This window comes from Hemiscyllium ocellatum, chromosome 6, assembly GCF_020745735.1.
Source record: "Hemiscyllium ocellatum isolate sHemOce1 chromosome 6, sHemOce1.pat.X.cur, whole genome shotgun sequence".
Lineage (NCBI taxonomy): Eukaryota > Metazoa > Chordata > Chondrichthyes > Orectolobiformes > Hemiscylliidae > Hemiscyllium > Hemiscyllium ocellatum.
In genome coordinates, this window is record NC_083406.1 from 87,767,731 (window position 1) to 87,781,332 (window position 13,602).

The 13,602-nt window shown below is 37.1% G+C and overlaps 1 protein-coding gene across 1 annotated transcript in view; it reads right to left on the reverse strand.

The window, feature by feature from the left end:
• Positions 1 to 13,602, reverse strand: part of flt3 (fms related receptor tyrosine kinase 3) — a 74,178-nt gene that overhangs the window by 42,211 nt on the left and 18,365 nt on the right. The window contains exons 5-7 of the mRNA XM_060826973.1: positions 7,847 to 7,995; positions 7,604 to 7,751; positions 6,378 to 6,543 (exon numbers count right to left, since the gene is read on the reverse strand). Of these exons, the coding sequence (XP_060682956.1) occupies positions 6,378 to 6,543; positions 7,604 to 7,751; positions 7,847 to 7,995 (463 nt within the window). The remainder of the gene's footprint in view (positions 1 to 6,377; positions 6,544 to 7,603; positions 7,752 to 7,846; positions 7,996 to 13,602) is intronic.

A 13,602-nucleotide genomic window follows, 5' to 3' on the forward strand; every position in this document is an offset into this window, starting at 1 on the left:
TATGAGAGGTTATGATTGTTGTAAGAGGTGACTAGATAGGGTGGACATCAGGAGGATGTTTTTTCTTATGGGGTGATGAGAAGTAGGAGGCACAATTTATGAATAAGAAGTGTCCATTTTAAGACTGAGGTGAAGAATTTCTTTTCTGTCAGAGGGTTGTTGGTCTGTGGAATTTTCTTCTCTAGAATACAGTGGAAGCTGGGTCACCAAACTTTGTTCATGGCAGAGTTAAAACACATGTTTGATCCACACGGGAGTCAAGAGTGATGACAGGCAAGAGGAATTGAAATCACAATCAGATCAGAGATGATTTTATTGAATGGCAGAGCAAGCTTGAAGGGCTAACTGGACTCTGCTTGCTCCTAAGTGCTCCAAATGTAGCGGATGACTTTTCAGGATAGAAATCTGAGGGGGAAATCTAATATTACAAAATTACAATTTATATCTTGTAATCTGAGATATAAATTATTTTGTGGGGCTTAAAAATATGTTTCTCTGGTCCTAAAACAGGAAGTTTATCTGCCAAAAAGTCCATATTGCCTTTCTCACGCAGATAAAAGTTAATATCAGAGTCAAGTTTTGGACCTAAATTAGGGTAGATGAATTTGGCATTGGATAAGCAGCTTTCTGTGTCTGTCAGGAAGCACCTTTTAACACTGAAATCAAAAAGATTCATGAAGGGGTAATGAGGTGGGCATTTAATTCCTGACGTGCCTTGTTTCCATTGGATATTTGGGGTTAAAGTAGCTTTATATTTTATGCATGTTAAGTGGTAAATATAATGTTTAGTAAAGATAATAGTTGAGATTATTTAGGTGAACATTTCAGCACCATAATTATAGTTTAAACTGTGTTATCTGTCTCAAGATAAATATTAGCTATCTCAAGTGAATGGGTGTGAATGTGAACTGCATGTATGTATTTACATTTACACAATTTTCCTTTGGGAGGAAGTATATAACTATGCTAAAATTAATTGCAGAATTATTTCATTATGTATCTTAAAAATAAAAAGAACATTTTGCACATCAATAGAAATCAAGTGTTATCATAGGAACCTTGAAAGATGGTGGGCCAATCAATCCCTTAAGCCGGTTCCTGTTTGGGAGTGCTGAACCTTAATAGAGTTATAGAGATGTACAGCATGGAAACAGACCCTTCAGTCCAACCCATCCATGCTGACCAGATATCTCAACCCAATCTAGTCCCACTTGCCAGCACCTGGCCCATATACCTCCATACCCTTCCTTAACATATACCCATCCAAATGCATTTTAAATGTTACAATTGTACTAGTCTCCACCACTTCCTCAGGCAGCTCATTCCATACATATACCATCCTTTGCGTGAAAAGTTGCCCCTTAGGTCCCTTTTATATCTTTCTCCTCTCACCCTAAACCAATGCTCTCTAGTTCTGGACTCTCCAACCCCAGGGAAAAGACTTTGTCTATTTACCCTATCCATGCTCCTCATAATTTTGTAAACCTCTATAAGGTCATCCCTCAGCCTCCGACGCTCCAGGGAAAACAGCCCCAGCCTGTTCAGCCTCTTTCTATAGCTCAAATCCTTCAATGATGGCAACATCCTTGTAAATCTTTTCTGAACCCTTTCAAGTTTCACAACATCTTTCCGATAGGAAGGAGACCAGAACTGCAGGCAATATTCCAACAGTGGCCTAACCAATGTCCCGTACAACTGCAACATGACCTCCCAACTCATGTACTCAATACTCTGACCAATAAAATAAAGCATACCAAACGCTTTCTTCACTATCCTATCTACATGCGACTCCACTTTCAAAGAGCTATAAACCTGCACTCCAAGGTCTCTTTGTTCAGCAACCCTCCCTAGGAGTTTACCATTAAGTGTATAAGTCCTGCTAAGATTTACTTTCCCAAAATGCAGCACCTCGCATTTATCTGAATTAAACTCCATCTGCCACTTCTCAGCCTATTGGCCCATCTGATCAAAATCCTGTTGTAATCTGATGTAACCATCTTCGCTGTCCACTACACCTCCAATTTTGGTGTAATGTGCAAACTTAGTAATTATACCTTTATGTTCACATCCAAATCATTTATATAAATGACAAAATGTAGTAGACCCATCACCGATCCTTTTGGCACTCTGCTGGTCACAGGCCTCCAATCTGAAAAATAACCCTCCACCACTATCGTCTGTCTTCTACCCTTGAGTCAGTTCTATATCCAAATGGCTAGTTCTCCCTGTATTCCATGAGATCTAACCTTGCTAATCAGTCTCCCATGGGGAACCTTGTCGAACACCTTACTGAAGTCCATATAGATCACACCTACCGCTTTGCCCTCATTAATCCTCTTTGCTACTTCTTCAAAAAACTCAATCAAGTTTGTGGGACATGATTTCACATGCACAAAGCCATGTGGACTATCCCTAATCAGTCCTTGACTTTCCAAATACTTGTACATCCTATCTCACAGGATTCCCTCCAACAACTTGCCCACCACCGACATCAGACCCACCGGTCTATAGTTACCTGGCTTGTCCTTACTACCCTTCTTAAAGAGTGGCACCACGTTAGCCAACCTGCAATCTTCCGGCACCTCACCTGTGACTATCGATGATACAAATATCTCAGCAGAAAGCCTAGCAATCACTTCTCTAGCTTCCCACAGAGTACTAGGGTATACCTGATTTAACTCCTCATACATATTTCGGATCCAAACTTCTAATATCCCTGCCTAACATGTCACACTAACAAATAAAACATTTTCCCTTTTAAGTACCTAGAACTTTTAAAATGCCAACAAGGATATCTTTCCTGAAGGAAATATGTATGAGTTATTTTTAAAATATGTACTGCCTTTGTGGAATAAAGTTAACAGCACTTTGTACACCAGTGGGTATGGCACAACAAAATAAATTAGTATAACAAATAATGTAAATGTGTACAACTTGGGGAAATACCATTTAAAATACCTAAATCTTTTTATGGCCGTAAACAATGAAATGTTTTAGATAATGTCAATTTGTGAAATGGCTTTGAGACATGATTGCTAGATTTTTAATTAGGAATTTTAGTAAACTTTTGCCAGTCCTATAAATGATTGCTGACAAATTTTAGATACAGATGACTATATATAGTTCAAATTCAGATCCAAATATTCATTGACAATTCTTGATGCTGCTGTTATATTTAACGACTCATTCAGTGAATAAATCTAAACATCAGCAACAAAAAATATAATGAAAACAAATATCTGATATTGAAAGAACTGAAGGTGCTATAAATCAATGACAAAAACAGAAGTTGCTGGGAAAGTTCCGTAGGTCTGGCAGCACCTGTGAAGAAAAAATCAGAGTTAACGTTTTGGTCCAGTGTCCCTTCCTCAGTACTGATGGTAGCTAGGAAAATGGCAACTAGGCCTATAATTTGACAATTTCCTCGCTACCATCAGTTCTGAGGAAAGGTCAGTGGACCCGAAACATTAACTTATGATTTTTCTTCACCGATGCTAAGCTTCTGTTTTTGTTGCAAATATCTGCTATCAGTTAAATGTCTTTTTCAAAACATGAAATATTATGTTCAGAGACAATTCTCGCTCCTATTTCTTATGTTCTTCTATTTGAAATGAGCTGCTGGCTCGAGGTAACTTCAGGAACTGGACAGTTGGTATTTAAAGTGATAAATTTCAAAACAATTACATGCTTTCATTGGATTAGATTATATTTCATTTTAATTGGAGGATGTGTGCATATGTGTGCGTATGTGTGCGTATGCTGCATTTTATTTTGATTGTCTAACACTGAAGAACATGGGCAGCAAGTCCAGGGAACATTGTATGTCAAACGATATTGTGAGTTTGATAAAGACAAAGAAAAAAAGCATATGTCAGGTATAGTGTATTAAAACATGTGCATCCCTTCAAAAGTATTGAGTGTAGAGGGTTGCACAAAAGTAAAGAGAGACCACAAAATTTCTTTGGAGATAGGACCCAGGAAAATTCCAAGGCTTTCATACGGATGTTAAGAGTAAGAGGATTACAGAGAAAGTGTGGGCCGTATTACAGACTAGAGGGGCAGTGGAACCTGAGGACGTGTGTGAGGTCTCAAATGAATACATCTCATCTGTTTTCAGAGAGGAGACAGACATGGTAGCTGAAGATTTCAGTTGGAATAGTGAGGTTCTAGAACATCTTAAGATTAAGAAGGAGGAGATATTAGATATTTTAATGTGGATAAGGGTGCATAAATCCACAGGGCATGATGATATATATTCCAGGCTGTTATGGAAGGCAAGAGAGGAAATTGTTGAGACCCTGGCAGATATGTTTAAAACTTTGTCAGCCACAGGTGAAGTCGCATAAAATTGGAGGATAGCTAATGTGATTCCTTTGTTCAAGAAAGGCAGCAGGGATAGGCCAGATAATTACAGATCAGTTAGTCTGGCATCAGTGATAGGGAAGTTATTGGAAACAGTTCTGAGGTACAGGATTAATCAATACTTGAAAAGGTAAGGATTTACTAAGGATAGTCAGCATGGAGTTGGTAAAGGGAGATCCTGTCTGGCGAATCTTGAGTTTTTTGAAAAGCTGACTAAATATATTGATGAGGGTAGTGCAGTTGATGTGGTTTACATGGACTTCTGTAAGGCCTTTGACAAGGTCCCACATGGAAGGCTGGTCCAAAAGGTAAGAGCCCATGGGATCCGAGGCAGGTTAGCAAACTGGATCCAAAATTGGCTTGCAAATAGGAGGTAAAAGGTGAAGGTGGGAGAATGTTTTTGTGACTGGAAGCCTGTGAATAGAAGTGTGCCACAGGAATTGGTTGTATGTGCATTAATGACTTGGACGTGAATGGAGGTATAATTAGCAAATTTGCCAATGACAAAATTGATAATGTTGTTGATAGTGAAGAGGATGGTCTCGGGCTGCAGTCAGATATGGATCAGCTCGTAAATTGGGCACAGCAATGACTGATGGAATCTAACCCTGATAATTTTTTTGAGGTAATGCATCTTGGGAGGTCCAGTGAGGGAAGAATTTGCACAATGAATGGTAGTTCCTTAAGGAGTACTGAGGAACAAAGGGACCTTGGTGTACAAGTCTATAATACTCTAAAGGTGTCAGCACAAGTAGACAGGGTAGTGAAGAAGACATACGGAATGTTTTCCTTCATTAACCAGGGTGTAGAATACAGGAGCGAGGTAGTTACAACTTTATAAAACATTGGTTGGGCCACAGATGGAATACTGTATGCAGTTCCGGCTGCCACACTATTGGAAGGTCATGATTTCACTGGTGAGAGAGCAGCGGAGATTCACCAGGATGTTGCCTGAGATGAAAAGTTTTCAGTTATGAAGAGATTGGATAGGCTGGGTTTGTTTACCTTGGAACATAGGATGCTATAGGGTGATCAGATTGAAAGTATACAAAATTATGACAGACATAGACAGAGTAGATCATGAGAATCTTTTCTCTCTGGCAGGCATATCAAAGACCAGAGGGCATGAGTGTAAGGTGGGGAATAGGTGGCTTAGACATGATCTGAGAAAAATGTTTTTCACCCAAAGGATGGTAGAAATATGCAATGTGCTGCCTGAGAGGGTGGTGGAGGCAGGTACACTTGCAACATTTAACATGCATCTGGATGAATACTCAAAATGCCAAGGCATAATAGGCAATGGATCAAGTGCAGGTAAATGGGGTCAATGTAGTTTGGTCTTTGGCCAGCAAAAACATAGTAGGCGAAAGGGTCTGTTTCTGCGCTGTACGACTCTGACTCTATAATCTGCCTGTCTGTATCCAATATAGATTTTAGTATTTAACTACCGTGTCACTCTGCTGAGCTTCATTTAACAAGGAAATGCACTATGGGATTCAGAACAATGTGAAGACAATACCTTAATGCCTTAATTACAGCTACAAGATGAGGGGATCTGTCTAGCTTATTTCTATTTAATATCCATTCCACAATTGAATGAGGCAGAGATGGTATCTTCTCAGCTTGTTAGGCCTTATAAAGAATGCTTTACTAAAGCTATGCTTTAGTTGTTTCAATTTGTTTTAGAAGGGAGTACAGTGGGCAATAAATGCTGACCTAACCAGCAGTGTGAACAAATTTTAAAAAAGGGCCCTGTGAATAATTAAGAATGTAAGGAACCAGTCAGGAGATAATGGGAGGAGACATCGGCAATGCCCTTCTCCTTTAAGAGCCAATTAGAAATTGATCAAGGGTCCCTTAAACCAATTAACTTCACCTAATAAATTACTATTCAGCTTTGAGTTTAAAATTGTGACCCAGAACTTAAATGTTGTCACAAACACCCCACATAATTTTTTAATATAAATAATATAGTTTAGCAAACTGTCCAGCAAAATCAATCAAAAAGCATTTACCTGTTTCCAGATATCTTTTTAAGCAAGCTGGGGAATGCTTTGTGGGAGAAATACCACTGGCACCTTACAAGTGGGTATGCCTTCAATCTAACTTCAAAACAAAAGTTCTCTGCTTCACCAATTGTATGAACATTGTTTGTTATTGATGAATTTATAAATCCTTTCTCTGTAAAAATAATGAATACCAATCTGCTGTAATGTTTTATCATAACAGACATTACTTTAAAAACCTGCAATAAATTTAATTCATCCTTTCCTTTTTAAGATTAGTAACAAATATTACATAAGCAAATACTTGAAATATATAAGATGGTACTTAAAGAAGGATTTGACTCATCAAAAGTCTTGATTCTTATCCAGTAGATAGTGCCTTACAGTGCAGGTAGCCATTCAGATCCATTGTTTTATCCCAGTTGATGTTTGAAAATGGCTTTATAGCCAGCTTGATTTTCTCATGACAAGACACATTCTCATTCTCCTATCTTTATCTGTAACTCTTACCTCTGGAGAGGAGATATTTTTCAGTGCTGGAGTGCTCTCCTTCTTGAATATCACGTCTGGGTCCTAGTACCAGCATGTTCATGTTCCTAAGTTACATTTCCTCCTAGCTGCGTAATTTAGGGTCTGGAATGAAAATTCAGCCAACCATATCAGCTATACAAAATGTATAGCCATCCAGATATGGTATAAAAGGATGCCCAGTAGAAATATAGTTCAGTGCTCAAGAACTTTCAGGGCAAGAAACAAAATATGCAAAGGAAAACTCTACTTATGTTAGGACTTCAATGTAGGCTAAATAAGGATGAAGGCATACGAATTGTAAGAGTTTAACCATGGAAGTGGGGCTACAAATTTGATTATAAGCTTTTGTAATGTACACCTGAAACAGTGAACTGAATTTCCATCAAAATTTGTGTAGCATACATTGGAATTTAGTCTTACGTATTAGTTGAATTCACTGTGTTTAAATGCTGTATGGAAGTATGGCTAAAGCATGCAAAGGAATTTCAAATTAGATTTGATGTCTTTATTTCAAATTCTGAATAATACCAAATGTACTGTGCTAATACAAGGCAAGAATTGAAAATACAATCATCACAAAACTTGGACATATTGTTCTATTAGGAAGATTAATAAGTTATGTATTTCATTTTATATTAGCAGATTGGAAAAATTAATTCTATATGCCATTGAATTAAACGTTCAATTGTGAAGCTTAAACTTACCAATGACTGTTAATTTCACTGTTTTCTTTGAATGTTTTGTAGAAGCACATGTATATAATCCGCTATTTTCCAGTTGTACTGAAGTAATAAACAAGAATCTGATCCTTGTGTGCCTGCTTGATACAAATGATTCTTCAACGTCCAGGACCTGTTTCATTATTGGAACAGCAAGAACAATGCTGATTTTTAAAAATAAATACTTTATCCCTTTAGATAATAAACAATCTCAAATCAGAGCCATACCTCTGTTGTATTTCCTGCATTTGTGTTAGTAATCCAATCTATTCTGAATTTGTATGTTTCATATGAAGCAATACATCGCACCAGAAATGGATCACCAACTTTCAGAAAAACATTCAAAACTGAGCTTTCTTTGTTTGATCTATCAAGATCTATAATAAAGAGGACAAAATATTATAAAATGACATGTTTAATTGCAATAGACTAAACAATATTCAAGGCCATTTGCATGAATTAATTTCACTTTCAGCCAAGACAATGATTTTTTTCTCAATTTTCAAATAGAAATATTTGGATTAAATCACAACCTTTCAAGTGCCTTTTGTGCCGGGTCGTGGGTGTTAAGAAGATCAGTGTTTGTGTTGTTACTACATTTTAAACTGATAATTATAGTTTTAGCCGTATGGAATTGCAGGCATTGATACTACTGTTTCTAATCAGAGTAGTTGTACTTCTGAGGAATAACATTTTTGAACTCTCATAAAGGGGTTATCTCAAGAAGGGAAGCAACAGTGTCTTTAGTGAGGGAAATGGAGTCTGCCTCAGCAAAGAGAAGTGGTGGTCGAATTGGCAAAACAGAAGAAGTCATTTAATAGAAGGAAATGATTGTGGTCTCTGAGAAGGAAGTGGTGGGAAAGTAGTAGGTAGTACAAGGAAAGGATATCCACAAGTTGAACAAGAACTACAATGTATTAATAACAGGTTTTTTTTTACACTTTTAAAGTAATTACCAGCTGAACAGTAGGCTAATTATTTAAAACAAAATTATTATGGAGGTCATGTAAAGGTGATAGGTCATGCATTAAACTGAATTATCTTTAGAAAATGATCACTAATTTTGAGGATAAAGAGCTCCTTATCTGTATCAAATGTTACGATGTGTTTAAATGAACAAAGCATAAAATGAAGGCATTGCAGGAATCCTTGTATTTGAAATGAACTAATCCAAAGTTACTGAAAATTAACCCTTGGGGTTGAGAGGGATCGCAGTCAGTCTGCTCTGTAGACGTATACTTTTAAATCCTTGCTGTATCATACACTGTCTACAATGATTTGCAATTTCCATGATTAGTTACAATCATTGTTATAGTGACCAATGTTTTCCTTCTTAACTGATCTTATTTGTTTTTTTTTAAAAATGAAAAGTTCACATATTTTCAATGCAAATGCCTGACAAAATCAAAAATCTGAATGTATTGACGTCCCCAATTAGTAACAAGTCCTGACCTTTAGATAATGGATCAAGCCAAAGTACTAACATCTTTGCATGAAGTGCAAGCCCAATGCGAAATGTTTAATTTGGGTACATCCAGTGCAGTTTGCTGCTGGACGCACTAAAAGACAAATTTGCAATGGAAAATAAAATGTTGCAGAGTTATCCCTGAGCTGCCTGACGGACATTGGGATGGTGAGTTGAGTGCACTCCCTGAGAGTATGCTAACTCCCACATCTTGTGAAAGTATTATTGGTCCAGTTCCCACTGGTAGGTAACTCTAGCACATATTTGCCTAAGTATACACATCATTTTTTTCTACAAAAAAAAAGTTTGTTTTGAATGCATAGCTTGAAGGAATCTAATGATCTTTTCAGTATTACCATGAGACATATTGTGTACCAGTCTGAATACTTCTTTTGTTTTGTGCCATGTTCCTAGATGTTTCTGAGTTCAAGATTTTACTGTTACCAAGCACACATAAAGAGAACAGAGTTTTATTTTAAAGTATTAGTTTGCTTGGCTGTATTTTGAGCATGGTGGATTTGAGCAAGAAGCATTCCCCTGAGTACTATTTGGAGTGAAACCATAAGTGAGATTTTTCCTGTGGCTGTAAACCCTGTCATCAGGTTAAAATAGAGTCAGACATCTGCATTCACCCACCTGTGATTTTTCCTGGGAAGGCCAATTAATGGTTTGAGTCTTCATCCACAAAAGGAGACATTGTATCTCCAGAATATCTAACTGAGCCTCTCCAAGAGTGATTACTTCAGCCTTAATAGGATTTTGGGTCCTTCAAAAGGCTTCAAAATGATTTTTAGTTCGCACTAAATGTCCTGAAGTATTTCATATTGTGAAGGATTGAATTTTCACAGTATCACAGGAACTCACCCTGACAAGCACCTTGATGTGGAAGTTGGGGCAGAAGATGGATGGGTATATGAATAGCAAGGATTTAAAGGGATATGGGCCAAGTGCCGGCTCGTGGCACTAGGTTAGTTTGAGAGATCTGATCAACATAAACTAGTTGGATTGAAGGGTCTATTTCCGTGCTGTACATCTCTATGACTCTATTTGCTTATGTTCCCCTCCCCTCACCTTTGCATGAATGTCAAAGACCAGAGTACGTGGGATGAAATTCCAGCATAACTGCATGGATTCCATTCCAACTTCAAGGCTCATTCCTGGCAGAAATCAGGCTCTCAGCTGAGAATTTTGAGGGATAGCGCTTAGAGTACACAGATTATGAAAAAAAAATCATGAAACATGAAGCAGTTCGTTTACTACAGTTCCATGACATTATCTGATTTCCTGTATGAAACTATTATGTTAAATCACTTTTTATTGTTATTTACATTGACTGTTGAGTTAATTACCTTGAGTGTAAAGACTTGAACACTCTGTTCCATGAATATTGCTTGCACAGCAAGATATGTGATTATGAATACACTGTCTTATGGAAATCTTTTTCCTAATTCTTATCACTCCAAATCTTTCGATTGATTTATCATGATTTATGTGTGGTATTTCTGAAGAGCTGTAAATACAAAACATATTGTTAACTGCATCAAACTATCAAATTATTTCATCAGTTTTTACATATGCAAGACTAAAAAAATGGCAAATTGTGGAATTATTTTCTAGCAATTTTTGCCCTGTGAAATTCATCCACCAATGTATTGAACAGCGAGGTTTTTTAAAAACTACTTTTCATCTACCCATTAGCAAAAACATGTCTTTTAAATCATGTTATAAAGTTTGTCTGATTCAAAGAAGGAGAGATCCAATCATTCAAGAAGAGTGATAAAGAATGCAGTAGAGGTGGGGAACAGATGTTGCTCTGTGCTGCTGGAGTAGGGATTTCTGAAGATTGCCTTGCCTGTATGAGTTCAAAGGATAAGGATATCTCTTCACAGATGAAGAGACATTTATAGTAAAATGGGGAGAATCCAGTTGTTGTGATCCATGTAGGAGCTGACAACCGGTGAATTAAAATGATGTTTTGGGAATTAGGATCTAAATTGAAATTCAGAACTTCAAAAGTGATTACGTTAGATTGTTACTTGAGCCATTTATCAAATGGCATAGAATCAAGTAAACTTAAAAATGAATTGAATGACTCCAGGATGGTTTGGGAAGATGTGGTTTGAATTAATGGGACACTAGCACTAGTATTAGAAAAGAGGGAGCTATTTTAAATAGATAGGCTCTACTTAAACCAGACTGGGGCTGCTTCCTGTCAAATCATATAACTCAGGCTGAGAATAGGATTTTAAACTAAAGGAAGAGGGAGGGGAGATGAAGGTTCAGGTGAAAGAAGAATTTTAAATCTAAAAAGAAGAGTCATTACCACAGTATATCAATTTGGATAAAGACATGCAGAGTGAGAGAGGAAAGAGTGGAGAGTTAACATTACTCATAAACAAAGACAACATACACACAAAGAATAGCAGTATTAAAAAAAAGTTCTTTTTTGGCATGCATGAAACATTTGTAGCAAGAAAAATGAACTTGAGGCAGTAATAAAAATAAAAGGACTTGATATAATCTCCAATAACAAGGTTCCAAGGTTACCAAGGTTGGGAAAAAATGTTCCATGTGGGTCAACACTTCAAAAAGATATAACAGAAAAGGAGGAGATGTAATCCTAATAATAAACAATAAGGACAGTAGTAGATAGCACAATTAGATCTTGGCTCAGACAATGATGAAGACAGCTGGAGATTAGGCTTGTATGCTTTATTAATAGAAGTATAGGTTACAAAAATGAGGAAGTTATGTTAAACTTGTACAAAACACTGATTTAGCTTCAATTTGGGTTTTGAGTCCAGTTCAGAGCACCACCCTTTAAGTTGGAGGTGAAGGCATTAGTGTTTAAAAGAGATTAATGAGAATGATTCCAGGGGATTTCCAATTACATATATGGATTAGAGAAGTTAGTACTGCTTTCCTTGGAGAGGAGACTTTTAAGAGAAAATTTAAATAGGATATTCAAATCTATGAGATATGTGGAGAGTGAAGATTGAGGAAAAAACTGTCTTCATTGAAGAAAGAATTGAGAATGAGGGAACAAATTGAAGATAATTAGAAAACGAAGCAATAGGAGAAATAAGAAGAAATTTGATCTGGAGGGCATTGCCTGAGAATGTGGTTGAGGCAAGTTCAATGACACATTCAAGAGGGAACTATGTTATTATCTGGAACGGAAGAGTGGGCAGTGTTGCAGGGAGTAAAAAGTGAGGCCAAGTCCCTCCTCCCTACCTTTTATCTTAGCCTGCCTGGCACACTCTCCTCATTCCTGATGAAGGGCCCTGGCCCGAAACGTCGAATTTCCTGTTCCTTGGATGCTGCCTAACCTGCTGTGCTTTAACCAGTGTTGCAGGGAGTACAAAGTTAAAAATCACACAACACCAGGTTAAAATCCAACAGGTTTATTTGAAAGTACAAGCTTTCAGAACACTGCTCCTTTGTCAGACACAGAATTTACAGCAAAAAATCATATTGTCATACAACTGATGCAATATACTGAACAAACCCAGATTAAGTCTTTCATCTTTTAGAATGGATGGCAGGTTTCGATTCATTAATATGTAAATCCCAGATCGTCTTCCAAGTCACATTCCTGAATTTGCAGATATATTCTATTTTGTTCAAAAAGCACACAATCTGTAGGCAGTCAATCCATGCAACATTTTATAAATTCCTACTTTGGAAAGAGAACCAGTCTAACTCAAGATTGGGATACAGACAGACTCTAACCTCAGACCTTTAATGCATTGTCTGAGCTGAGATGTCACCTTTTTTTATAAAACCTTAAGTTATCTCGGGAATGTGACTTGAAAGAAGTTCTGAGATTTACATATCAATGAATGGAAATCTGCAACCCATTCTAAAAGATGAAAAGTCCTAACAGCAATCTAGGTTTGTTCATACATCGCATCAGTTGTATGACACTTTGCTATAAATTCTGTGTCCTATGGTTCTGCTCTACTAGCTACCTGATGAAGGAGCAGCACTCTGAAAGCTTGTACTTCCAAATAAACCTTTGGACTATAACCTGCTGTTGTGTGATTTTTAACTTTATCCACCCCAGTCCAGCACCTTTACATCATGACTACAGGGAGTAGGCATGGAAATAGAATCATGTGAATTTATGATTCTGAGAGTGAACATAGACACAATGAGCAAAATTATCTCCTTTCTATGTAACAATTATTCCATGTTTAATCTTCCGAGTAAGTCATGGATAATAGTGATCTTGAGGATTGGGAGAAATCTGTGAAAGGGTCACCAAAATAATGATTGAAAGAGAGAAGAAATAGAATGAGAGTGAACCAGCCAGGATTATAACAAAACATTTATGAGTTTTTTTACAAGTATATAAAAAGGAGCAGAAAAGCTGAAGTAAATGCATAGCCACTAAGAATCAGAGACAGGGGAATATCATTGGGAATGAAGAATACAACAACGCTATTTAAGAAAAGAAGGAATGGGAAAAACAGGGAAACGTGCCAATTAGCCTGACATCAGTCATGCCAAACACAAA